At 39.4% G+C, this 27,157-nt stretch overlaps 1 protein-coding gene across 2 annotated transcripts in view; it reads right to left on the bottom strand.

The window, feature by feature from the left end:
* Window positions 1-330: 330 nt before the first annotated feature.
* LOC125458274 (NEDD4 family-interacting protein 1) overlaps window positions 331-27,157 on the bottom strand; it is a 45,393-nt gene continuing 18,566 nt past the window's right edge. The window contains exons 3-8 of one of the 2 annotated variants that reach the window (XM_048543420.2): window positions 15,328-15,458; window positions 11,009-11,096; window positions 9,362-9,429; window positions 7,698-7,764; window positions 1,860-1,971; window positions 331-1,004 (exon numbers count right to left, since the gene is read on the bottom strand). In XM_048543420.2, coding sequence (XP_048399377.1) covers window positions 1,868-1,971; window positions 7,698-7,764; window positions 9,362-9,429; window positions 11,009-11,096; window positions 15,328-15,458 — 458 coding nt within the window. In that variant the 3' untranslated portion in view covers window positions 331-1,004; window positions 1,860-1,867. Of the gene's footprint in view, window positions 1,005-1,859; window positions 1,972-7,697; window positions 7,765-9,361; window positions 9,487-11,008; window positions 11,097-15,327; window positions 15,459-27,157 lie in introns of both variants that reach the window. The other variant, XM_048543419.2, reaches the window with a different exon arrangement.

Raw genomic sequence — 27,157 nt, 5'->3', positions numbered from 1 at the left:
ACTTTTTTCCCCCCCCCATCTGAGATAGTAACCATTTCTAGCACTCCCTATTGACACAGCCTACACACCATACACATTGGAAAGCAAAGTGCTGCTCTCAACTGCCCATACTATTCAACAGAGTTTCACACAGTCAGCTATAATACAAGTGAAATTTGCTAGCACTTGCCAAGGCCACCAGCTTAGAGATTCTGTTAAAATAAACAGTGGCATGAAATCGCACCAGGAGGAAGAGAAGTAAGAAATAATTAATTTTCAAGCTATGAAAGGATAGGAGTTGGTATGTCAAAGTGTTGCACTTTTCACCGAACAAGCACTGATTCAGAAGGCTGTTATAGAATTTACATTTATTAGATGTTCTGATCTATTTACAGTCATATACCATAGAACATAATAAAACCAGAAAGTACAGTCCAATAACTCTTGGCAGAAAGCACAAAAAGTGCATTAGTCTGTTCTCAAAATGCGGAAGAGTGGTTCTGCAAATGATAACACATCATCTCACCACTTAACAGAGATCCTAGCCGCCAAGGAGTATAATTATTTTAAACATCTATCATGACCAGCATCATTTCTACACTATGTTGTCATCTTAAAATTCACTGATGATAAAGCCCAAAGGAAAAAGAAAAGCAATTGTGCCCTCTATTGGTTATCAGGGCAAAGTGCATGCTAGGTAATGACTACAAATGAATAAGGCATTGTTAGTACATCACAGACCAGTTTTGCGATAGCACTTCAACGGTTGCCACTAAAACAGTATAATGATTACAAGTTTTCAGCATTCACTATTAAAATTGTACATCTAAAAACAGATACGAAACACTGTCCTGGTTGTCCTTTTCTGATGCAGTAATTTAACCAGCCGCGCCCCCCCAACCCCCCCCCACCCAGCCCAACGACTTTTTTGCGTCCCAGTTGAGGTCCGCTTCCTGCAGGTGTCAGTTGCTAGTGAACGAGTTGTTCAATCTACAGATGCAGGAAATCACTCTCCAGGAAACCATCTGTAGAGAGAAAGAAAAAAAAGACATTATGAACTATAATGAGATTCATTCTATTTTCAGTCAGAACAGGGAGAGAAAAAGCAGCAAGAGAATTACAGAGCTATGGTCAGACATGGAAGTATCCAATGCTATATTAATAAAAGATAGTGAAGAACACAACACTGAAAAGATGAATTCTGTATTCTAATCCTGTCCGATCACAGGATATTGGAACCTTTCATCTTAAAGCTGGCAGCATTCTTCCTCCTTTCATTTGATTTCAATGACAAACAGCAGAATAGTGCTGCTAAAATAAGAAAATCAACACCGTCTGCTTATTGCCGCCGAGTAACACATCCAAAGCACATTTTTTTTCCAAAGTACATCTTTATCCTGCTGAAATGGAGAGTTTGGTGCTTAAAGCATGCAGCAAATTACACTCTTCCACCATTTTCCCACCCAGCCCACCCTGGAGGAACTGAAGGGTCTCAGAATAAAAAAATCTAAAAGTATATTAAGTTTCAACTCTATAAATAAAAATACATTTGTAGAAGTCATTTATGGAAATGAATTGTTTGGCCACATTGCAGTGTTTAGTATCTAATTCGAGCCTTAGTATGGTTTAGGAAATAACCAGGTTCCTTTACATTAAAAGGCTTTTTTTTAAGAAAAGTTTGAACTCCCGCTTCGTGCTTTGTTCAAACTGGGAATTCAATTCAACAGGTTAGTACGCAGACTTTCTTCATCCTCTTCCCCAGGTTAAAATAGTGCCACGTGATGTTCAAATCAAACAGATATGGTTTTCTGAGACCTTGTTCTCCGAAAAGCAGAAATTTGCAATGCAAGGTTGTTGGTGAATCTGAAACAGTGACTGACCTTATTTCTCAGTAGATGAAAAGGACCCTAGTCCTTGGCAGAGTGGCAAAACTGTCTGGCATTTTCCGAACCTTTGCATAATTAATAAATCCTCGCAGAAACAGCAGAAATCCTGCAGGACAGTAAGCAAAAATATTAGACAAAAAAATTCTGGAAGCAGCTGCATCATGATTCCTTTTGCATGATTTACAAGAATACACTGTTCTCATTCAGCTGATATCTATGTTCAACTGGTGCACTATTAATAACACAATCTTATATAACACATTCTTTTTGAAATATTAGGCTCGGTTCTCACCAACTTGAAACCATTCAGGTAACAAAGTCCTTCATTCAATAATTTTGTCCTACAAATCCTAGAAATAGTAATTGTGGAAGCAAGATTGGCAAATTGCGATGTGAAGAGAAATATAAACTTAGTTGTACCTTAGTTGTGGAAACACATGAATGGCTCAATATACTTGCACAAAATGTCCAATAGCTTTGAAATATATTAAACGGAATAAATATCACAACCCGGAATCATGTACTTCCCTGAAGCTCTTTATATCCTGTTCTGCAACAAGGATGTTGAGTAGAGACAGACAGACAGACACAGTCAAGACAGTGACAACAACAGACACTTTCAAAGCTATGGCTCATCTCTTCACCCTGGATGAAAGGCTTTGCCCTTGGAAGATACTGTACTTTGTGGCTTCAAGCAGAATCTACAGTCTTGGTGTGACAATGACAGAATTCCCTACAATTAGTCTTGCTATTTAACCAAGTATTCAACAGATTATGCATGAAACATTTTATTAAATTTATTCCCAGGGTGTGGGTGTTTCTTGCACATTCTTCACTGCCCTTGACAAGTTGAAGGTAAGCTGACTTCTTAAACAACTGCAGTCCGTACAGAATAGGGACACCAGCAGTGGTTAGGAAGGGAATTTGAAGAATTTGACTGAGTGATTTAACTTTCCCTTTCCATGTGATTTTGTGAAGCTTATTTTTCCCTTTTCTAGGAGCAATTCATTTGCCCAAGTGAAATGCAATACTTTCATCAAGGTAGTCGCATGAAAACCTGCTCCCTCGAACTGACTCACTTACTCTATGTTGACTATTTATCCTGTACTGCTTTCCAATCGTCAGCAAACATTTTTTATTCCTCATCCTCCATGTGCAAAAACCTTAAAACCATTGTCTTCATAGCACTTCTCCAAACATGATATGCATCCTGGTTAAATGATTACTTTCACCTTATTTTGCAAGACGAATATTCAGATCACAGTCTTTATCATGGGTGAGAGACAATAAAGAAAGAGAAGCAGATTAGAAAAGGCGGAGGGATAGGCCTGTCAATAAAGGATGACATTAATATAATGGCGAAAGATTAACTTAGTTTCGGAGATCAAGATGTTGGATCAATTTGGGCAGAGATCAGAAGTAGTCGTGAGAAGTTGCTTGTGGAGTGGTACATAGGCCCCATATTGATACTAGCAATGCATTAAAGGGTGTGCAGGAAAAATAACAGGGGCTTGTGAGAAAGGTACAGTCAAAATCGTACGAATTTAATGTACATGCGTGAATTAGCATGTAGCTAAGAAGGCCTGGGGTGATGAGATCATAGCATATTTTGGGAGAGTTTCTTAAAGGAACATATTCTGGAATCAGCCAGACAGGAGGCCTTGTTAGATCTGGTAATGTGCGTGAGACAGGACCAATCAGAGACCTGACTGCAAAGGTATACCTGGGTAGCGGTGATCATAACATGTTTGAACTTTGAAATAAGTTTGAAGGATTGAAGATTGGATCTAAAACTAGTTTTCAAAAAAGTTAATTAAGGGTAACTTTGATTTGGTATCAGAGCTGGGTGAAGCAAACTGGCATATTAGGTTATCAGTGCAGACATGTAAGGATTTATTTCAGACCATTCGTAATAGAAATATTCTAGTAAACGAGTACAAACTCCATTTGAATAATATCCAATTTGTGGCTAAATAGATAAGTAAAAGACAGGACTAAATAAATGAGAGAAAAAGCACATAAACCCACAAAGGTAACACTGTGTGGAGCTGGAAGAACACAGCAGGTCCAGACCTGAAACGTCAACGTTCCTGCTCCTCTGATGCTGTCTGGCCTGCTGTGTTCCTCCAGCATCCGCAGTTCTTACTATCTCCAAACCTATAAAGATGAGTGATTACACAGAATATTCAAACACAGCAAAGAATAACAAAAAGATAATAAGGAGGGAGAATTTAGAGTACAATAAAAAAAACAACTAACTAGTAATATAATAAGGTATCACACATTTCTACAGGTATATAGCAAGGAAGAGAGTATACATTGGTCCCCTATAATGTTTGGGTTATTAATAATTGAGAAAATGAAAATTGCAGATGAATTAAAGTTATTTTGTATCTGTCTTCAATTATAGAGGACAATTAACTTCCTTGAAATGACTGTCAGTCAGGCATTAAAAGGTAGAAGGAACTTAAAACAATTGCATTCACCAGGAAAGGATCTCAGAAAACAATTAGAACTGAAATGCTGCTTGGCCTGCTGTGTTCATCCAGCCTCACATTTTATTATCTTAGAACTGAAAGCTAGCAAGTCCCAGGTTTTGGTGGACTTCACCAGTGTCTTAATGTTAGTGGCTGTTGAAATAACAGATGAAACAAAGTTGTAACTTTTTCAAAATTCTCTAGACAGGACCTTTCAGATTAGAAAATACCAAATGTGACGCCTTAATTCCAGAATGGGGAAACACAGAAGACGGGAAACTACAGGCCAGTTAGATTAATATCAGTAATGAAGAAAATTGTAAAATGTATTAAGGAGAATGTTACCGAACTAAAATAAAATCTCAGAATCAACATTGTTTTGTGAAATTGAAATAACGGCCAACTAATTTACTATAGCTTTTTGAGAAAGTAAGTGGCAATATGAGTAACAGGGAACCTGTGGGTGTGCTGCACTTAAAATTTCAAGAAAACATTTGACAAGGTGCCATATTGGTGATTACCATGACATCCAGGAACTCATGACGTGAGGGTAGCAATTTGAGGATGAAGTTCTGCTCACAGGAGATATAAATGGGTCATTTTCATACTGGCGAGACGTCATGAACGAAGTATCACAGGATTAGTGCTAGAGCCTTGAATTTTTACAACTTATATTAAATGACATTTGGCATAGCACGGTGGCTCAGTGGTTAACACTGTTGCCTCACAGCACCAGGTGCCTGGGTTCATTTTCACCCTCAGGCAACTGTATGGACTTTGCACATTCTCCTCATATTTTGGGCCCCACACCTCAGGAAGGGCATACTGGCGCTGGAGCGTGTCCAGCAGAGATTCACACAGATGATCCCTGGAATGGTAGGTTTAACATACGATGAATGGCTAAGGATCCTTGGATTGTATTCATTACAGTTTAGAGGGGAGATCTAACAGAAGCTCACAAGATAATGTATGGCTTAGAAAGGGTGGACGCCTGGAAGTTGTTTCCAATAGACAGGAAGACTGGGACCCATGGACACAGCCTTAGAATTAGAGGGGGTAAATTTAAAATGGAAATGAGGAGACATTTCTACAGCCAGAGAGTGGTGGGCCTGTGGAATTCATTGCCACGGAGTGCAGTGAAGACGGGGACATTAGATGCCTTCAAGGCAGAGATCGATAAATTCTTGATCTCACAAGGAATCAAGGGCTACGGGGAGAGTGCAGGGAAGTGGAGTTGAAATGCCCATCAGCCATGATTTAAATGGCGGAGTGGACTCGATGGGCCAAATGACCTTACTTCCACTCCTCTGTCTTATGGTCTTATATCTGCATGGGTTTCCTCCAGGTGCTCCAGTTTCCTCTGACAGTTCAAAAAGATGTGCAGGTTGGGTGGATCGGCCATGGGAAACACAGGGTTATAGAAAAGGGTAGGGGGAGGGAGTGGGTCTGGGTGGGATGCTCTTCTTTGGGCAGTGTGGATTTGATGGGCTGAATGGCCTGCTTCCACACTCTGAAGATTCTATAATTTGGATGAAAAGAACATGTACGATTACAATATTTCCTACTGACACAACGATAAGAAACTAAGTCGTGAAGAGGCTATAAAAAATCTGCAAAGACATATATAAATGTTAAGTTATTGGGCAAGAATGTGGCAGACGAATGCAGGAAAATGTGAACTTTTATATTTTGATAGGAAGAATAGAAAAGCAGCTTATAACGAAGCAAGGAAATTGCAGAGCTCTAGGTTATAAGCAGGATCTGGGTGTCCTAGGACATGCCTCACAATGTTAGCATACAGGTACAACAAGTGATTAAGATGACAAATGAAATGGTGTCATTTAGAACATAAGAACTAGGAGCAAGAGTAGGCCATCCGGCCCCTCGAGCCTGCCCCGCCATTTAATAAAATCATGGCTGATCTTTGAGACAAATTTCCACTTACCCGCCCACTCACCATAACCCTTAATTCCTTTACTGTTCACAAATTTATCTAGCCTTGCCTTCAAAACATTCAGCGAGGTAGCTTCAACTGCTTCACTGGGCAGGGAATTCCACAGATTCACAACCCTTTGGGTAAAGAAGTTCCTCCTGACCTCAGTCCTACATCTGCTTCCCTTTATTTTAAGACAATGTCCTCTAGTCCTAGTTTCACCTGATGGCGGAAACAACCACCCTGCCTCCACCTTATCTATTCCCCTCACAATCTTGTATGTTTCTATAAGATCTCCCCTCATTTTTCTGAATTCCAATGAGTATAATCCCAGTCTACTCAATCTCTCCTCATAATCCAACCCTCTCAACTGCAAGAAGAATCATTAAAGTTTTGTGGCAGTTGTACAGAGCATTGGTAAGGTAGATCTGGAGCACTATGTACAATTTTGGTTTCTTTATTTAATAAAGGAAGTAAATGCATTAAAGGCAGTTCAGAGAAAGTTCATTCAACTGATATCTGGGGCGAGAGGGTTATGTTCAGAATAAATGCTGGACATACTGAGCCTGCATTCATTCAAGCTCAGAGGACTCTCAGGTGATTTTACTGAGTCACATAAGATGCTGAGAGGACTTAAGGTGAATGTTAAAAGGTTATTTCCAACTGTGGGAGAGTCTAGAAATATAGGAGACAGTTTAAAAATCAGGGATCATCTTTTTAAGATGGAGATGAGAAATGTTTTGAGAGAGTTGTTAATTTGGAGTTGTCTTCCTCGGAGAACAGTGGCAGCAGATTAACTGAACACTTAAGACAATGGTAGATACATAGTTGACTCACAAGGGAGTCAAGGGCTACTGAGGAGTTACAGGACCGACTGGGAATTTGGAGTTGAGGCCACAATTAGATCTACTGCAATCTTAGCGAATGGCAGAGCATGCTCAAGGAGACAAACGGCCAACTCCTACCCTAATTCGTGCTTATGTATGTTTATATGTTCATTCTGTCATCAATAACAGCATTCAGCTACTGCATTCATGCACTATGAAATTAATTTTCTAAATATGCTAAGTATTCTTCTTTCAAAAGCCCCCAGATTCCCCCCTCAATTCTATTTTGTCACATCCCCAAAATAACTGTTTCTACTTTCATCTTGGATACCTTATAAAGCACTGAGGTGTTACATTGTATGAAATGTGCTATGCAAACAACAACTATTATTGAAGAGATAAGCAAGATGCTCAGGATTTTCCTTGCAAAATAAGGAACTGCTACTGTATCCAAATGTGCTGCACAAATTGTTAATCTAGTATAAAAATAAAGGAATAGCTAACGCATCTCTGGATGATCCTAGCTCTCTGTCTGCCTGTTTAAAAAGAATATTAAAAATAACAACGTTTATAAAGGTGATAATAAGTCACTTACCTAGGACCAGGAAAACCCACCAGAGCCAGTACTGACCATCAAAGTATCCAGGAAAGTAAGTAGAGAACTGAAACACAAAATTTTATTTTTATACAAGTCCACAGACGTAAAAGAACATCTAGCTTTAAATCTTTAATGATTGCAGTGCCATCTCTGAATCAGCAATAAAATGTAATTTACATGGTACTTAGACAGCATTATTTACACAAAGTAGAGACAGAAAATAATCTCACCTATTTACCCCCTCTCTCTATAGATACCTTCCAATATTGCAAATTCAATATTAATATTAAATTCTACTGCTACAATGTTTCCTTCACTACAAAGTGACCAGGTTTCAAAAGCACTTTATTGGCTGCAAAATACTTTGGGATGTCTGGAGATCCTGATTGATGCAAAGGTCTTTATTTTTCCGACCACATGGGGAGTTTTTTTTATTTATGTCAAAGACAAAGAAGAAAACTCACGACTCTAGCCAAAACAACAGAATGACTTCGAAACTGTGAAAGCCTGTAAACCACGGCTGCACAGATCCAAAACCTATGTTGACAATATTGCAGATGATTGGTAAAGCAACTGTTTGCACTTGATGTTGCCAGGAGCAGCACATGGTTCAGTACATTTGCTGCTTTCATTACTTCAGCATTTTTTTAATTTTGTAAGGAGACTTGCTAGATTTCAGAAAATAAATTGAACTTTTGCTGCATTAAAAAAAGACATTTTCTCAAAGCTGGTACTGCTTGAGCTCATTTGGACAATCCACTAGAAATGCTTATTTAAAGGAAAAAGAACATTTAAAGTGCATGAGGATAACATTGTTATTCTTTTACACTGGTACTGCTTGAAAATTTTCCTGTGTAGTGCAGGCAAAGAGCTTCAATAAAATTTGTCTTTTTCAGCAGTACTCAAGTTCTGTATTACCAAGAGCTGTTTGTATACATAAATCTAATCTTGGTTTATATGAAATCAATTGATTGCTAGTAACACTGCAACTGTTGGTCCTACTCATAGAAAATTTGAGTACGTGTGTGCTAGTTATCGAAGACTGCACAAACTCTCAAGACCACAGTGACTTGCTGTTGCTATAGGAATGCAGGAGTAAAATGTCAGGTCTGCTTATGGGAAGGAGGAGAAGGAACTCATTAAAACACATTTGAATTAGATCACACTTATGACAGCAAGCTGAGATTTTCTTCTGCCAACTTAAGTTTTTAAGATGATTCAAATTCTTAAAAACATTTGAATACCTCAAGGCACTGCAAGAACTGGAATTACAATTTATAGAAGGCATCCTTTGATTGCAATAGCTTCTTTCATCTCATGCACACACCACTATAATGTCATGTAACTAGATTCGTAGATTCATTATCAAAACTATGCTTACATCTATGTTGAAACATTACTATTAAATGGAAAATAGTTAGCATGGTGTAAGATTGACAATATCGCTTGAGGCAATGGGTAAAATGTATTCTTTTGTCATTATGTAGCAGCATAATTCTCACTACATAGCATCAACTGGTTCAATGATCACAAAACCCAATGAGAATTTAGAACTGTTGCTAAGGAGCATAAAACTCAATTTCAACTCATTTCAGGTTTGAAAGCAGCTTACTTTTTTTGGACGTGAGCATCAACACAAGATGTACAAGGGCTTCACTCACCCGGACAATTAGGATCCATTTTATCAGTGAGAGGCCAAATCCAGAAATGGCCCCATACCGTCCAGCAGCTGAAGTGGTCAAACAAAATGATAAGAAGAAACCAATCCAGTTGAACAGGAATGCCACTAGGAAACACAGGTAAATAATATTTTAATTAAAACCATGACTTTGCTTAATACTTGTGATTCCTACAACATTTTCAGATTTCTCCTCAACTAATATCTTCCTAAAGTTAAAAACCCACAGTCTTTGGGCATGCAGATTTTTAAATATCTCTGGTTGAAGTTTTAAAACAATCAATCACTTGAACAACACAGAATGAGGCAGGGCATCAGATCTAGCCACCAGTCTACCTTAACCTTACCAGGTTCCAGATTGAAATTTAGGGAACAGGGTTAATAATCAGGAGGGCTGGCTGTGAAATTTCCAATAATTATATGTATAAGGAGGAATTTCAGAATGCCACTTGGAACCTGCTACTCTGATGGGAGGGATAGGTCATTCAGCGTCAATGCTGGCTCTTTTTGAAAAATAAGTCCATTTTGTAGATACCACATTGCTTGCACTGAGTCCTAAATACTCCCCCAGAATGCATATGTAGATGCCATTTACATTCAGAGCAATAGCAGTGAAGGGTTTCCTATGGGTAATTTTACCAGCACGACTTTTTCCCCAGAAGTGAGCAGGCCACTGTGGCAAGAGAAACGAGCAGAGATTTCATGGTGGACAACACAAAAGCAGAGACTCTTCAGACTGGAGTCCCGATTCAAATTCCAGCCTGCTTGTACATTTTAGAAGCAGGACTTTGAGGCCTCCAAAGTTAAATTCACTCACAGTAACTTGTGCACCTTGGAATTGCAGGAAAGGATCACATACATTTCAGGTAAAGAAGTTCTGAAGACTTGAGGGGAGATGGTGATACTGTGCTAATGTCATTGAACTAGTAACCATAAGGTGATGCTTAGGGGATGTGAGGTCAGATCCTACCATGGCAAGTATTGAGTTTAAATTCAATTAATAAAACGGAAATAGAAGCTAGTCTCAACAATGGCAATCATGAAATTGTCACTGATTGCTGGAAAAACTCATAATTCCTTAATGACCTTTAGGGATGGAAATCCACCACCCTTATCTGGTGCAGCCTGCATGCGACTCCAGACCTTCAGCAATATAGTTGACACTTACTTGTCCTTTGAAATGGCCTAGAAAGCCATTCAGTTCCAGGGCCAATATTGACAAGCAACAAACTGTTGGTCTTACCAGTAATGCCCACATCCCATGAAAGAAATGAAAAAGAAATCACACAGGGGAATTGGTAAAATGCCATTAATTCACAAGTTCGAAATGTCAATTAATGCTCAGATCTAATCTTCTTTTATATTATCAATACTCAAAATTAAATGAGTTGCTAACTCAAATTAAACATACAGATATTCTTTTAAAACATCTTCCAAAGGTTAGCACCAAATGATAAAAGGTACCATTAAAAAAAACACGAAATGGTATGCAACATACTTACTGGAGCTCTACATTATATTCACATGTTTGCAGCTTAAATTTTTGTTTGGACAAATGCCTGCCTTCCTATTAGTATATAGTTCTCAAAAGCTAATTTTACAATTAATGTAATTTTAAAATGATCCTTACTGAAGAATGTCAGCATGAATATACCATCATTCCCTATCCTGAGCTGATCTGCATCATCAATGTCATCCCTTCCTGAAAAATCATCATCCTGTTTGGACAAAAAGAAATAAATTTTAGATTTGCTTCTTTCGCAAAGATGAAAATACACAAACAAGATAACCACATTCAGCATTTTGAAATTTTGAACAGAATGCTAGCAAAGAAATCACAGTATTAAATTGAAATCTAATACTATTTGTAACCCTGAGCCTTAACCTACTTTTCAACCTTTGGCTTTTCCTTCCTTTATAAGTTTAATACCATTTCCCCTTACATTATGGATTTGGAATCTAATTCTAGCTAAACATGCTCTCTCTGGGGGTATCTGCATCCACATTATGCTCCTTATCCCAACTGTCAATATACCATTCAGGGCTCATGGTTAGTTGCTCCTCTTGCAGCTAAGTACTGATTACTACTCAATTTCCACATTCCATCTTCTCTCCTTCTCCTTCCCCTTTCTCTGCACCTCACACTCATTTTCATAACACAGCTCAAAGGCTTCCCTCCTTCAATCACTGTCCTTGTAAAGATTTCTGGGGTGACTATTAGTTTACTGAAAAATGTTCACTGCACTTACTTCTTACTTTCATGCCATCTCGAACAGTTGCTATATTCACTGTTAATACTCATAACTCTCTGTCTACTCTTTGGTTAAACACTTTGAACCCTTTCACATGGGGCATGACTTTTCAAAATGTATTCTTTCACAGCATGTGCATATTACTGGCTAGGCCAAAATCTGCCAGCCATCACTAATTGCCCTCAAGATAGTGACAAGCTGCTTTCTGAACAACTGCAATCCATCTAATGTACCTTAACTCTTTAGTCATTCATGACTTTTATAATCAACAGGAGTTTTTGTTCCTTAAGGGTGTAAACTGGTTTTGAACCATATGTGGTTTGCATAATTTTGCAAAGTTTCCTGTGCACAATCTTAGCCTCATTAAATTTAGAATCTTGCATTGCATTTCTTCCTTTTAACGGGTTAATTAAACTGATCATATGACCATTAAATCTGATTCAGAGATGGTCATGGCATTGAAAGTCAAGGTCATTTTCTCTACCATTGGAGATGATCATTGCCATAAAACAGGGTGACAATATGTAACCAGTGGGGCTCCCACAGGGATCAGTGCCTGGACTGTAATTGTTTACAATATATATTAAAACTTGCAGGAAGGAAGCGATGTGCTGTAGCCAAATTTACAGATGGCACAAAAATAGGTGGAAAGGCAAGTTGCAAGAGGGATATAAAGAAAGATTACAGGAAGATATTGTGAGGTTAAATAAGTGGGCAAAAGGTTGGCAAATGGAGTATAATGTGGGAAAAAATGAAATTGTATTGTTTAAACAGAGAAAACAGCAGAAAGCAGCAACACAAAGGGACGAGTGTGCACGTGTGTACAAAACAAAGTTGGCACACAGGTGCAGCAGATAATCAGGAAGAAGAATGCACTGTTAGCCTTTATTTCAAGGGAGCGGGAGTATAACATTAGGGAAGTCTTAGTGCGACTACACAAGGTGCTGACAAGGCCACATCTGAAGTACTGAGAGCAGTTTTGGTCCTCCTATTTAAGGGAAGATAGGTTTCATTGGATGCAGTTCCAGGAAGGTTCACTAGGATGATCCCTGGTACACAGGGAGGTCTTATCAGCAAAAGCTAAACAGGTTGGGACTCTCCTCACTGGAATTTAAAAGAATGAAAGGTGATCTCATAAAACATACAGGATTCTTATCAGCCTTGACAAGTTAAATACTGAGAAGGTGCTCCCCTCACAGGAAAGTTTAGGACCAGAGTGCACAGTCAGAGAATAGAGGACTGCCAATTTAACACTGAGATGAGGAAGAATTTCTTCTCTCAGAGAGCTGAGTGTCTTAGGAACTCTACACAAGGTAGAGCTGTATTTATCCTGTGTATATTTGAGGCTGAGATGGACCAATTCTTGATCAGCACGGGAATCGAACTACAGGGAAAATGCAGGAAAGTGGTTGTGAGGAATGTAAGATCAGCCTTGATCAAATTGAATAGCTGTAGCAAGATCAATGGACTGAACAGGTACTCCTGTTTCCACTTCTTTTGGTCTTATCTGGTTTAACAACACAATACTTTATTCAACAAAAAACTACACACAGCAATACGTTCATTTAAAACTGGAAGATCAGCTGAACATGAAACTGATTCCAGGTTTTAAGACTGCTATAGGCTGTAGCAGTATATGTTAAGCTATTGAATCCCTTTAGTATACATTAGGCTATTTGTGATTCATTTCTTTTGGAGCTGATAAGACTTGCAAGGATAAGCCTGTGTTCAGGTCAATAATGAATCTTTTGCAAATTACACAAAATGACCTGGCACTATATTGCAGGAGTGGCACCATGGATCTACAACTGCAACAACTGCAAACAAAAGGATGGCACATTTCTGTTTGTTCTTCCTCTTTCTCTCTTTCCACACCCCACACCAATCCCACAGTTTGCTTATATGTTCATTAATGCACCATATAAAGAGACCCTGAGTAAAAGACTAGAAAGAACTTTTATTTGATCCCTTGTCTACACTATGAGCTAAATATAACTCTTCCTACAATTGTATAGAGTTCTTCCATTTTCAAAACTACACACTGGCATAACTGATGTTTCAAAGGTCACAAAAGATAGTGTAAAATTAAAGTTAATACCAAGAAATAAACTGGTCATCTGTAATTCATTACCAAGAACTTAACAGAAGAGATGGTCAGGCATTTAATACCAACAAGTCTGGCATGACATTTTTTATTTTGCGGAATGTAGGCATCACTGGCTGGCCAGCATTTATTGCCTATCCTTTATTGCTCTTGAGAAGATGGTGGTGAGCTGCTTTCTTGAATTTCTGCAGTCCATGAGCTGTAAATAATCCTACAATACCATTAGGGAGGTAATTCCCAGATTTTGATGCACAACACTGAAGAAACAGTGATCTATTTCCAAGCCAGGACAGTTATCTTAGGAAGCTATTAATTGAGTTTGCCTTTGCTTGCAAAAAGTTTAGAATTTTGCTGCTCAATTCTGTAACATGTGTCTCATAATATTTGTGCTGTTGGATGAATTCTAACCTTCCTATTTGATTAATTCTGTTTGAATTGACTTGTGTGATGAGGTAATATTCACTGCCACAAAATTTAATTGGTTGAGGTTTAAATAAATGCATAATGCTAGGGAGACTGAAATGCAATTTAAAGGTCCCAGCAGGAAGAGATTTAACTGTTAGCGATGGAAGTAAAGTCAATATTGACTCAATCGGCAACTGATCAATAATACAGTAACAATGCCAGCTGCTACTTTAATGATTCAGCATTGTACTTCAAAATGGTCAGAACTAATCCATGCATTTTAATGTGTGGAATAAAGCAAAGCAGAGGTAAAATAGTTACTAAAATTAATCAACACTTCCACACAGTTAACCAATCTTCTAGGTCCTCAATTGTCATACAATGTTTCTTGAATGTGTACTGCTGCAAGAGGACCCAAAGGTAAATTAGACCATAGAAAAGTGAAACTCAAAACTCATTTATTGACTTTGTGGGAAGAATAGATTGCTTTTCTGCATTATTTCGCATTGTCACTTAAACACAATACTCACTAAAATTTCACTGCAACTGAGAAAAACCTAGCATATGTGTCTAAATTAGAAGTAAGTTAACAACTTCCTTAATGTTACCACTGAGATAAACAATGCTATTTGCATGCGTTTAAAAATGTTGGTTTTCAAATGCTAAAAATATCAGCTACAGCACTAAAATTATAAGTATTTGGAGTCACATTGTGACACATTCTGAGCATTTGGGTTTCATGGCTACAAGACAGGTGGAGAATCTACAACTAAGCATGGCTAGTATTTTCTCAGAACAAAAGGCAAACTTATCTAGCATTTTACACAAAGAGGGGAAAATATAATTGACCGTCTGAGTGGAACACATGGATCTGAATGTAGCGGTTTAGTGGGCACACGTCTTGAAAACTAAGAATAGGTGCCTGTCGTTATTAGAATTGAGTGCCATTGGGGCTCATATTACTGAAATTGCAGAGGTCTGCTTCTCAAAGGAAAACCATTTTAATTTAAAGCAATGGTAATGCTAGAACACAGTAAAATGAGGTTGGGAGGTATGTTATTCTCTATAGGAGACTATGAAAAATAGATTAGCAGTAAGCTAATGTGTTAATCAGCCCTTTACATATCTTGCATATAGGGGTCCTGCTGCAGTATATCTTGTGCATACAAGTGTAGGTTAGATTCTCACCCTTCCAGAAACCAGGGGCAAGGTTGCTTCCACTTTCGTTCGTTCAGCTTCATCATAAGAAGGGAGTGTGGTTGCCACACTGTAGGATGGAGGCTTTGGAAACGCAGGATCCTCTTTGTAATCAAAATAAGCTGGAGAAAAATATGAAATGTTAGAAATTAAGGACCAATTTAGAAGTATTTTCTTTTGCTTTTCATGCAGAACGGCACTTTTTTTTTATAAACCTCTTACACATCAATAGGACGGGAGACAAAAGTTACTCTAAATCTCGGTTTAGTACAATGAGCTATGTGGTCAAAAGATGTTCACTGCCATTAATACTTTGATTTTTCTCTTCAGTTACATAACCACAAATTTCTTTTCATTAAGATACTATACAGATTACACCAGAATTTTCATCTACTTCACAAGAAAATCCAAATTTTGCCCTGTGCTGAATATTTTGGAAAAGAGTTAGCTAGAGGCAACCTGGGAACAAACACTTTATGCTGCATTCTCTCTTCAGTAATAGATGGAAACATGATGCAGAGGTGATGGCCAGAAATGCTCCAAAAACAATCATAAGACCCAACATATTATCTTGATTTGCCACTGCAACTGTCCTAACAAATCACGGGCTAGAAACACCCTGTCCATCAACACCTATGCTTCCAATGATCGAGTCAGGATTATAATGCGCCAATATGTAACTACCCTTAGAGGGCCTCAGGGAGCTATGGAATTTGAACAATGTTAAAATACAGAAGCTCTCCCCATTTAGTCTACAGAGCTCCATGACCTTCAGGGACAAGCGCTTTCAAAATCATTGAGGAACATGCAGGATTTATAAAGGAACATTCAGGATTTATCAATAAATTACAAATTTCCTGTGGCATCTAACTTAAGTGTGTTGTATGAGACAATATTTGTACAGCACTGGCTTCAATCACGGAAAGATTCATGCAATGTTAGAAAGGTGGAGAGATTTAAGCACAAGATGAGGTTGTATTGGGAGGAATCACGAAAACACGCCCTTCCCATTTGACTCTGCAAAACCTTTGTCACCATCTGGAAGCATGCGTCAAAATTTGGAGAAATAATACAAAATAGTCAAGCAATTTCTGGCATAAGCACACAGTATACAGGTGAGACTAGTGATTAGAAAGGCAAATATGATAGTATATACTTTGAAGGGAACGGGATAACGCAGAAATTTTTCTACAGCTGTACAAAGTATTAGCGAGACTACATCACGAGTGCTGAGGGAAATGTTCACTTTTCCCACTTTAGCAAATTGTTTTGAGCCCTGTACTCACTGGAGCCGACATGATATTAAGGAAGCATTTAAGGAGGTGGCTTAGCAGAGTTGATGTTAAAAGCATGTTTCTGTTAGCAGGAGAAATAATAACGAGGTCCATCTTAAATACAAGGGGTCCTCATTAGAGAGAGACCATCTTTTTTGAAAGCTGCTATCTGTGGAATTCTTCCCCAGTGGCAATGGAGATAAAGCAGTGAATATTTTTAAGGCAAAGGTAGATAGAATCTTGACAACAAAGGACTTAAAGGATCCAGTATGTAGTCCGGAATTGGGAGTTCGGGCCATAATTGGATCAGCCATGATTTACTGAGTAGTTGACTGTACTGACTGCGAGTTATGCTCTTAATTTGTGTGCTCTCTCAACCATACTTTAAAACTTATGTTCCAAACTCTTCTATCATCATTTCTAGGTATATACACCCCAGGCCCCATGAAGTATTCTGGTATCATGCCAAATATGGGCAAGAAAACCTCAGCGATTACTGCCTACTATCCAAACTCAGCCAATGCTCATAGACCTTCCTGTTGTTCAAATGTGGAAGTAACACAAAGGTTAACAAGGGAATAGATTGAACTTTGGTGTAGGGAACTTCAAAAAGTAGCTCAGTAACACCAATATTAATTGACCCTGATGGTCTTTAAGGATTTAATTGTCTGGCTGTACCACAGGTGGTGAGCAAAGCTACACTAATTGCTTGTGCTCAATCATATTCATAGGAGTGATTGTCACTTCTTTGCATAATCTTTCATGAAACCAAGTCCTATCCTCACACTGAATGTATCCTCCATTCTGTTTTGTGGCAATATCACTACATTCAATGGGATAGATTCAGAACACAGACGTCAGCTCAAAAATGGTGATCCACAATTTGCTGTGGACCATCAACAGCACAATTGTTAACAGTCCAGTCAGAGGAACTACCCTCAATTGAGAGAATTTAAGGAAGCATGCCAAGAACAGCACCAGATATACCTGCCAATGAGATGTCAACTTATTGAGGCTGCAACATAAGATTGCATGCATCCCAAAAAGTAGCAGAATGTGTCAGGGTTAAGTAATCTCATAATCAAAGCATCAGATAAAAGCTCGAAGGTCCTACCAACTCCAGGATTTGATTGGTGTTGGACAACTAAACAAGTAATCAGAAGAGAGCAGTGCAAAAAATTTCCCCATTCTCAATGAAGTATCCAGCATGCCAGAGTAAAAGAAAAAGCTGAAGTATCTGCAACCATCTTCAGACTGAATTGCCAACAGATGATCAATCTCAAACTCAACATTTCCCATGTATCATGATCTTAGCCTTTAGTCAATTTAGCTTTCCTGCTCCTCTGATGCTGCTTGGCCTGCTGTGTTCATCTAGTTCGACACCTTGTTACCTCAAGTTACTCCATCCAATATCAAGAAATGGCATAGGCTCCAGGTACAAAAGCTATAGGCACTTGCCCCACATCTAAATGGCATCTTAGAAAATTGCCCAAGAATAGTGTGTACACAAAAACAGTTGGACAAATTCTACTAAGCTAATCATTGCTTGAACAGTTCATTCTCAACAGTAAAGCGATGGAAAGGGTCAAAGGGCCAAAGTTTCATTAAATAACACTTGCTTAGCAGTAAATTGCTAACCTATGTTCGGTTTGTGTGGCTCGTTTGAGTCCTCATTATTAAAACCTTAGTTTAAGCATGAACAGAGTAGGCGAACTCCAGTGGAGAAGTGAGGGTGACTGCCCTTGAAATCGAAGCCACATTTAACCAAGTGTGGCGTTGAGAAGCCCAAGCAAAATTAGAGTTGATGGGGACCAAAACAGAAACTAGAGAAACTCAGCAGGTCTGGCAGTATATGTGATGAGAAAACAAATTTAACGTTGAGTTGAGTGACACTTCTTCACAGTTTTACTTTAATGGGAAATGAAGGTAGTCTCACAGATGGATGGAGTCACATCTAACACAAAGGAAGATGCTTGTGGTTGTTGGAAATCAGTTATCACATCTCTAGGATATTGCTGCAGGATTTCCTCAGAGTAGTACCCCAGGGCCAACCAAGGTCTTCAGATCCTTCATCATAACGTCAGAAGTGGATATATTTGCTAATGATTGCACAACGTTCAGCACCATTCACAATTATATCTAAATTTGTGTCTGAAGTCATGTCCAAATACAGCAAGGCACTGGACAATATCCAGGCTTAGGCTGACCCAAAAGACAAGTAATAACTGCATCATGCAAGCATCAGGTGATGGCCAAAACTAACGGACAGATAAACATCTATCCTTCGACATTTGATGGTATAAGCACTGATTCCCCCATTCTCAACATTCTGAAGTTTACCATTGGCCAGAAACTGAACTGGGCCATTCAAATAAGTATTGTGACTACAACAGCCTATCAGAGGCTAGGAATCCTGTGACAAGTAACTCATTTCTTGAATTCCCAAAGCCTACCTGCCATATGCCCTACTTACCTAGACGAATGCATCCCTAACAGCACTCAATAAACTTGTTACTATCCAGGACAAAACAGATAACTTGACTAGCACCACATCCACAAATATTCACTCCCTCCACCACTGATGAACGGTAACAGCAATGTGCCATCTATCAGATACACTGCAGAAAGTCACCAAGGCACTTTAAGAGAGTGCCACCCAAACTCACGACCACAACCATTTATAAAGACAAGATACCATGTCGATATGATCACCTACAAATTCCTCTCCAAGCCACTCACGATCCTGACCTAGAATACATCAATGTTTGTGCAGTGTGGCTGGTGCAAAATCCTGGAACTCCTTCCCTACTGGTATTGTGGACGTACCTACACCAAATGGACTGCAATACACCTTGCCAAACTCATTTACTGTTCATATACACTTCATTCAAATCCCACCTCACTCATCCAATTTTTCCTCATAAAATAATCCATTCATTCCAACCCTCACTCTATTAAATCTCCACTGAATCATCTCCAAAGCAAATACTGTGACGAGACCAAAAGTGCACACAGTAGTTGAGATATGGTGGCACCAATGCCATGTAGAAGCAGAGTATCCTTTTGTGGACCATTATTCTCATAACTTAGCACAGCATCCCATTAGTTTGCTCGCTGAGCTGGAAGGTTAGTTTTCAGATGTTTCGCCACTATTTTAGGTAACATCATCAGTGAGCCTCCGATGAAGCGCTGGTGTTATGTCCTGCTTTCTATTTATCTGTTTAGGTTTCCTTGGGTTGGTGATGTCATTTCCTGCATTCAGTGATGTCATTTCCTGTTCTTTTTCTCAGAGGATGGTAGATTGGCTCCAAATCAATGTGTTTGTTGATGCAGTTCCAGTTGGAATGCCATGCAGCTCAGCGAGCAAACTCACATCCAGAATTAGTTTGATTTGGCACCATGTTCGTCTCAACATGGTGTGCCAAAGGACCTGTTCCTGTGCTGTACGGTTCTATGTTCTAGTATTTTGGAATTACAGTTAGCATCCTTTTCTGAAGATGTCTTTTTGTGGCTAGTTGATATTCATGACCCACTATCACTCGTATCCTTACATACAGATGAGGAAGGACAGCACTTTGATTGGGACAACACATCCATCCTAGGACAAGCCAAACAGAGACACGCACGAGAATTCCTAGAAGCATGGCATTCCAACCGGAACTCCATCAACAAACACATTGAGTTGGAGCCAATCTACCATCCCCTGAGAAAAAGAACTGGAAATGAAATCACCGAACGCAGGAAATGACATCACCAACCCAAGGAAACCTAAACAGATAAATAGAAAGTGGGGCATAACACCAGCGCTTCATCGGAGGCTCACTGATGATGTTGCCTAGAATGGTGACGAAACGTCTGAAAACTAACCTTCCAGCTCAGCGAGCAAACTCACATCCAGAAACTCAACATGAGCTACAAATCTTCTCAAAACTCACTATCCCATTAGTCTCCATGAAGATGTATAGTATGTTCTTATCTACTTTTTGTGATTCATGTATAGAACACCTAGATATTCATTTAAAAAGGCAAGGAGACATAAAACAGGTAACAGACCACTTATCTTATCATCAACTTAACATCTGCTCTTGGGAAAATGTTAGTGTTGATTATGAAGGGTGATACACTACAGCATTTCCAAATATATCAACTAATCAAAGAGTGTTGGTATGAGTCCATGAAGGGGAAATTTCGTATAATTTTTAAAGGTGGTAACAAGCATGATAGAAACAGGGGAAGCAACAAATGTAACATATTTGAATTTCTAGGTGGTGTTTGCTAAAGCTACCACAGGTTATGTAAGTTAAAAACATATGCTGCTGGAGGTAGCATGGATAGAGGACTTCACAAGCAAATAGAAGATAAGAGAGTATTTTCAGGATAGCAACCTGCAACTATTGAAGAGCCACGGGGATCATTCACAATTACTGACAACATATATATTGATGACTTGTATGAGGAAAGTGAATGTACTATAGCCAAGTTTGTGGATGACAAAAATAACAGAAAGGCACGTGATGAGCATGATAAAGTCTGCAGTGGGATATAGGGACGTTAAGCAAGTGTGTAAAATCTTGACAGATGCAATATAATGTGGAAAAATGTGAGGTCACGTACTTCGGCAGAAACAATAGAGGAGCTGGATATTATTTAAATGAGGAAAGGCTGCAAAAAGGTACAGCAGAGGATTTGATGGTCCAAATGCATAAATCACGAAATGCAAGCATACAAATTCAGCAAGTAATATGGAAGGCAAATGGAATATGGTCTTTTATTTCAAAGGGAACGGAGTACCGAAATTGCAAAGTCCTCTAGTTAGAGGACAGCTGGAATACCAGGACCAGTTTTGATCCCTTTACTTAAGGAGATATATTGGCAATGGATGTACTTCCGAGAAGGTTCATGAGGTTGATCTTAGGTATGGAGGGGTTGTCTAACGAGGAGTGGTAGAGTCAGCTTGTACTCAGTATTTTGAAGAATGAGAGGCAACTTGTTTTGAAATATACAAGATTCTTAAGCAACTTAATAGACGAGATGAGGAGATGTCATTTTTCTTTGTGGGAGTGTCTTGCATCTGACGGTATAATCTTATGAGTATAGGGTCTCCATGTTAAGACAGAGATAAGGAGGAACATTTTCTCTGAAGGAAGTGAATCTGTTAAGCTTTATCACAGATGGCTACAGAAGTTGCTCATTAACTATATACAAGGCTGAGGTAGACAAGATTTGTCATTGGTAAGAGAATCAAGGGCTCGAGGGAAGAGGTAAGAAAGTGGAAAATAGGATTCAGATCAACTATGATCTCATTCAGAGACAGAGCACACTTAATGGGCTAAATGACCTACTTCTACTTGAATCTTATCTCTCAGCATCTCAGAATTCTGAAGTCATTCGCCACTTAGATGACACTATGCTTTTTCATTCTTCCTGCCAATGTGAACATCTACACATTTCGCCATATTATATGTGACCTTGTTATCTGCGAATTTAGCTACCATGATGTAAACTGTAAAATGTTGAGACCACAGCAGAAACCATGCAGGACTCCACTTGACACATGCTGATCATCAAACAATGACCTATTTATGCACTTCCATTTATTGTCAGCCAACTAGCCAATCTTCTATCTTATTAGTACATAGATTAGAATTAGGAGGCGAATATAAAAGGATGGAAGTTGGAAGAAAATATGCAGCAGTCTCTGAATTGCTCACAAGCAGTGTATAATTGAGCATTGCGCTATTGCAGAGGAAGTTATCAGTAACATTGACATTGATAAATAAAAGTCATTTTTTGTTGTAGGCTAATTTAAGTTCTAACATCTTTCAGCCACGATTAAATTCCGGATTCAGGATGAGAGACAGCCCTTTTGTTGTCCGAATTCCTTTTTAACTATTTTGTAGCACTGAGTGCAAGAGGGGATCTTTATCTGCATCACAAGAATAACCAGTGGACAGTTTCCAATAATGACCATTGCAGTTGGCCAATACTAAGTCCTAGACAGGCACACAGGAGCATTTAGTCCTACAGAACCACTCCAGTAGAGTTGAGGCTGGCTTTATAACCCCCATCCTCATGTAATCTTCCAAGGAGAAAGACTCAAATTATGTCTTCAGGGCCTAATCCCACAGGAGGTGGCAACAGCAGTGAGGTGAGGGTGGGTGGGTGGGGGGAGCAGGGATTGGGGTAGAAGAGAAGAATAATCATCATCACTTCATTCTAAGATCCTCAGACCGTACCCACAAACACTTCCATCTAGGCAGACAAGGGCTGCAGATATATGAGAACACCACAAAATCCTGCAAACTCCCTCCAACCCACTCATCATCCTGGCTTGGAAATATATCGCTGTTCTTTTACTGTCGCTGGGTCAAAATCCTGGAATTCCTTCCCTAATGGTATTGTGGGTCAACCTACAGCAGATGGACTACACCGGTTCAAGAAAGCAGCTCACCACCATCTTCTCAATGGCAAGAACGATGGGCAGTAAATACTGGCCAGCTAGCAACACCTGTATCCCACAAAATGAATTTTAAAAATTCTCTTGGCCTTCACACAGAATTTTGTCAGACAGTCACTGAATTTATATTCACGTTTTTTCCTTTCAAAAACATAATTAAAAGTAAAAGAAATATATGACTACTGTAGGGTTCTGGTCCTACATCAGCACTTTTCTCCTTTACAGACCAAATGCAAAACTCAATCATATTGTGATTGCTGCTACATAAGGGTGTCTTTATAAACTGAGATCATGAATTAACCTGTCACATCGTACAATGCCATGTAAATATAATCTTGTCTCTGGTTGCTGCTCAAAGAAATTACTTCAAGAATATTCTATGAACTCCTCATCCTCGTTGTGACTGCCAATTTCATTTTTTATTTAGTATGTGGATTAAAGCCACTAATGGCTATTACTGTCCTTTTATCACAACTACACAATACTCCTTATATACTTAATTCTACATTGTGCTTACTATTAGGGGGCCTTTAAACCACTCCCACTGGTGACTGCTTCCCCCATCTTTAATTGTTCCTCAAATGCCAGCCTTTTAACAATTAAACTCCTCCACGTTTACGCAGCTTCCTATGTCATTCCAATATCACATACGAGTCAACATTCAGAGCTCAATTCTCATCATCCAGCAGCCATAGATCTGTAATGGCTATCAGATTTATTTTTATTTATTTTAACGCTCATTATCAATTTCCTTCCTTTGTTTTAGATGTCGTATATCCAGATAAATAACCTTTCTTTTGTTTTTAATGTTATCTTCTTAAGATCCAGTACTGATTGTTGTGACTAAAAAACGTCAACAGACAGAGCTGTATTATTAAACCAGGATGAGAGCAGGCCTGTTGCATGAAGTATCCTTGTTAGTACAGTGACACAGATGCTAGACTTCATTGGATGTCTAATGAATCTGCAGATAAAACCTACATGTAGCATGCAAGAAAAATGCAAAATCTTGTTTAGGTTTGGCAGCAAGTTGATTCTCAAACAACTGTGCTCATAAATAGCAAATTAAGTTCAATACTGACAAATGTGAACTATAACAATATGTGAAGATTGGTTTGAGTAAGACAACAGAGCAAAAAGGAACAACAATTTGGACAATGGTGTTTTGGAAATGAAGTGACTTTGAAAGTTGAGAGTTGGTTGTCATTTTAAAAGTGAAAACAATGGTGCAACACACAAGTACACTTTTAGATGTTTCAGTTATATCAGGGAAGGTGGTAAAAGAGGGGGAGATGTGGCACTGTCAGTCAAGGGCAGTATTACGGTGGCAGAAAGGACGTTTGTTGAGGATTCGTCTACTGAGGTAGTATGGGCTGAGGTTAGAAACAGGAAAGAAGAGGCCACCTTGTTGGGCGTCTTCTACAGGCCTCTGAAAAATTCCAGTGATATAGAGGGAAGGATTGCAAAGATGATTCTGGATAGGAGCGAAAGTAACAGGGTAGTTATTATGGGGGACTTTAACTTTCCAAATATCGACTGGAAACACTCTCGTTCAAGTACTTTAGATGGGTCAATTTTTGTCCAATGTGTGCAGGAGGGTTTCCTGACACAGTATGTAGATCGGCCAACAAGAGGCGAGACCACATTGGATTTTGTACTGGGTAATGAACCAGGCCAGGTGTTAGAAATGGAGATAGGTGAGCATTTTGGTGATAGTGACCACAATTCGGTTATGTTTACTTTGGCAATGAAAAGGTATAGGTGTACAACGCAAGGTAAGAGTTATAGCTGGGGGAAAGGCGATTAGGCAAGATTTAGGATGCACAGGATGGAGAAGGAAACTGCAGGCGCTGGGCACAAGTGAAATGTGGAACTTGTTCAAGGAACAGCTACTGTGTGTCCTTGATAAGTATGCACCTGTTGGGCAGGGAGGAAGTGGATGAGCAAGGGAACTGTGGTTTACTAAAGAAGTTAAATCTCTTGTCAAGAGGAAGGAGGAGGCTTATGTAAAGATGAGGCATGAAGGCTCAGTTCGGGCACTTGAGAGTTACAAGTTAGCCAGGAAGGGCTTAAAGAGAGAGCCAAGAAGAGCCAGGAATGGGACACGAGAAGTCTTTGGCAAGTAGGATCAAGGAAAACTCTAAAGCTTTCTATAGGTATGTCAGGAACAAAAGAATGACTAGAGAAAGATTAGGGCCAGTCAAGGACAGTAATGGGAAGTTGTGCGTGGAATCCTAAGAGATAGGAGGGGCGCAAAATGAATATTTTTCGTCAGTATTCACACAGGAAAAAGACAATGTTGTCGAGGAGGATACGGAGCTACAGGCTATTAGACTAGACAGGATTGAGGTTCATAAGGAGAAGGTGTTCGCAATTCTGCAAAGTGTGAAAATAGATAAGTCCCCTGGGCTGGATGGAATTTATCCTAGGATTCTCTGGGAAGCTAACAAGGAGACTGCAGAGCCTTTGGCTTTGATCTTTATGTCGTCATTGTCTATAGAAATAGTGCCATAAGACTGGAGGATAGCAAATGCTGTCCCTTTGTTCAAGAAGTGGAGTAGAGACAACCCTGGTAATTATAGACCAGTGAGCCTTACTTCGATTGTGGGTAAAATGTTGGAGAGGATTATATAAGAGATAGGATTCATTATCACCTAGCAAGGAATAATTTGATTAGGGAGAGTCAACACAGTTTTGAGAGGGGTAGGTCGTGCCTCACAAACCTTCTTGAGTTCTTTGAGGTGACCAAACAGGTGGCTGAGGGTAAAGCAGTTGATGTGGTGTATATGGATTTCAGTAAAGCATTTGATAAGGTTCCCCATGGTAGGCTACTGCAGAAAATATGGAGGCATGGGACAGAGGGTGATTTAGCGGATCAGAAATTGGCTAGCTGTAAGAAGACAGAGGGCAATGGTTGATGGGACATGTTCATCCTGGAGTTCAGTTACTAGTGGTGTACTGCAAGGATCTGTTTTGGGGCCACTGATGTTTGTCATTTTTATAAATAACCTGGTTGAGGGCGCAGAAGGATAGGTTAGTAAATTTGTGGATGACACTAAAGTTGGTGGAGTTGTAGATAGTGCGGAAGGATGCTGCAGCTTACAGAGGGACATAGATAAGCTGCAGAGATAGGTTGAGAGGTGGCAAATGGAGTTTAATGTGGAAAAGTGTAAGGTGATTCACTTTGGAAGGAGTAACAGGAATACAGAGTACTGGGCTAATGGCAAGATTCTTGGTAGTGTGGATAAGCAGAGGGGTCTCGGTGTCAATGTGCATAGATCCCTGAAAGTTGCCACCCAGGTTGATAGGGTTGTTAAGACGACGTACGGTGTGTGAGGTTTTATTGGTAGAGGGATTGAGTTTCGGAGCCATGAGGTCATATTGCAGCTGTACAAAACTCTGGTGCGGCCCCACTTGGAGTACTGCGCACAGTTCTGGTTGCTGCATTATAGGAAGGTTGTGGAAGCATTGGAAAGGGTGCAGAGGAGATTTACCAGGATGTTGCCTGGTATGGAGGAAAGGTCTTATGAGGATAGGCTGAGGGACTTGGGGCTGTTTTCGTTAAAGAGAAGGATAAGAGGCGACTTAATAGAGACATACAAGATGATCAGAGGATTAGATAGGGTGGACAGTGACAGCCTTTTTCCTCGGATGGTGATGGCTAGCACGAACAGACATAGCTTTAAACTGAGGGGTGATCGATATAAGACAGATTTCAGAGGTAGGTTCTTTACTCAGAGTAATAAGGGGTTGGAATGCCCTGCCTGCAACAGTTGTAGACTCGCCAACTTTAAGGGCATTTAAATGGTCATTGGATAAACATATGGACGATAATGGAATAGTGTAGGTTAGATGGGCTTCAGATTGGTTTCACTGGTTGGCGCAACATCGAGGGCCGAAGGGCCTGTGTTGCGCTGTAATGTTCTATGTTCTATCTTCTGTGTCCAAAACAAAAGGGATATGCATCTAGTCAATGGTATTTTCTAACATGGAAACATACAAACATTTACAGCACCGAAGGAGGCTATTTGGCCCAATTTATCTGTACATGACCATAACAGCTTTATGAAGATACATACCTGGGTGTAAG

Source organism: Stegostoma tigrinum, chromosome 13 (genome assembly GCF_030684315.1).
Source record: "Stegostoma tigrinum isolate sSteTig4 chromosome 13, sSteTig4.hap1, whole genome shotgun sequence".
Classification (NCBI taxonomy): Eukaryota; Metazoa; Chordata; class Chondrichthyes; order Orectolobiformes; family Stegostomatidae; genus Stegostoma; species Stegostoma tigrinum.
The sequence above is the reverse complement of the archived record's forward strand: the minus strand, read 5'-3'. Positions and strand labels throughout refer to the sequence as shown.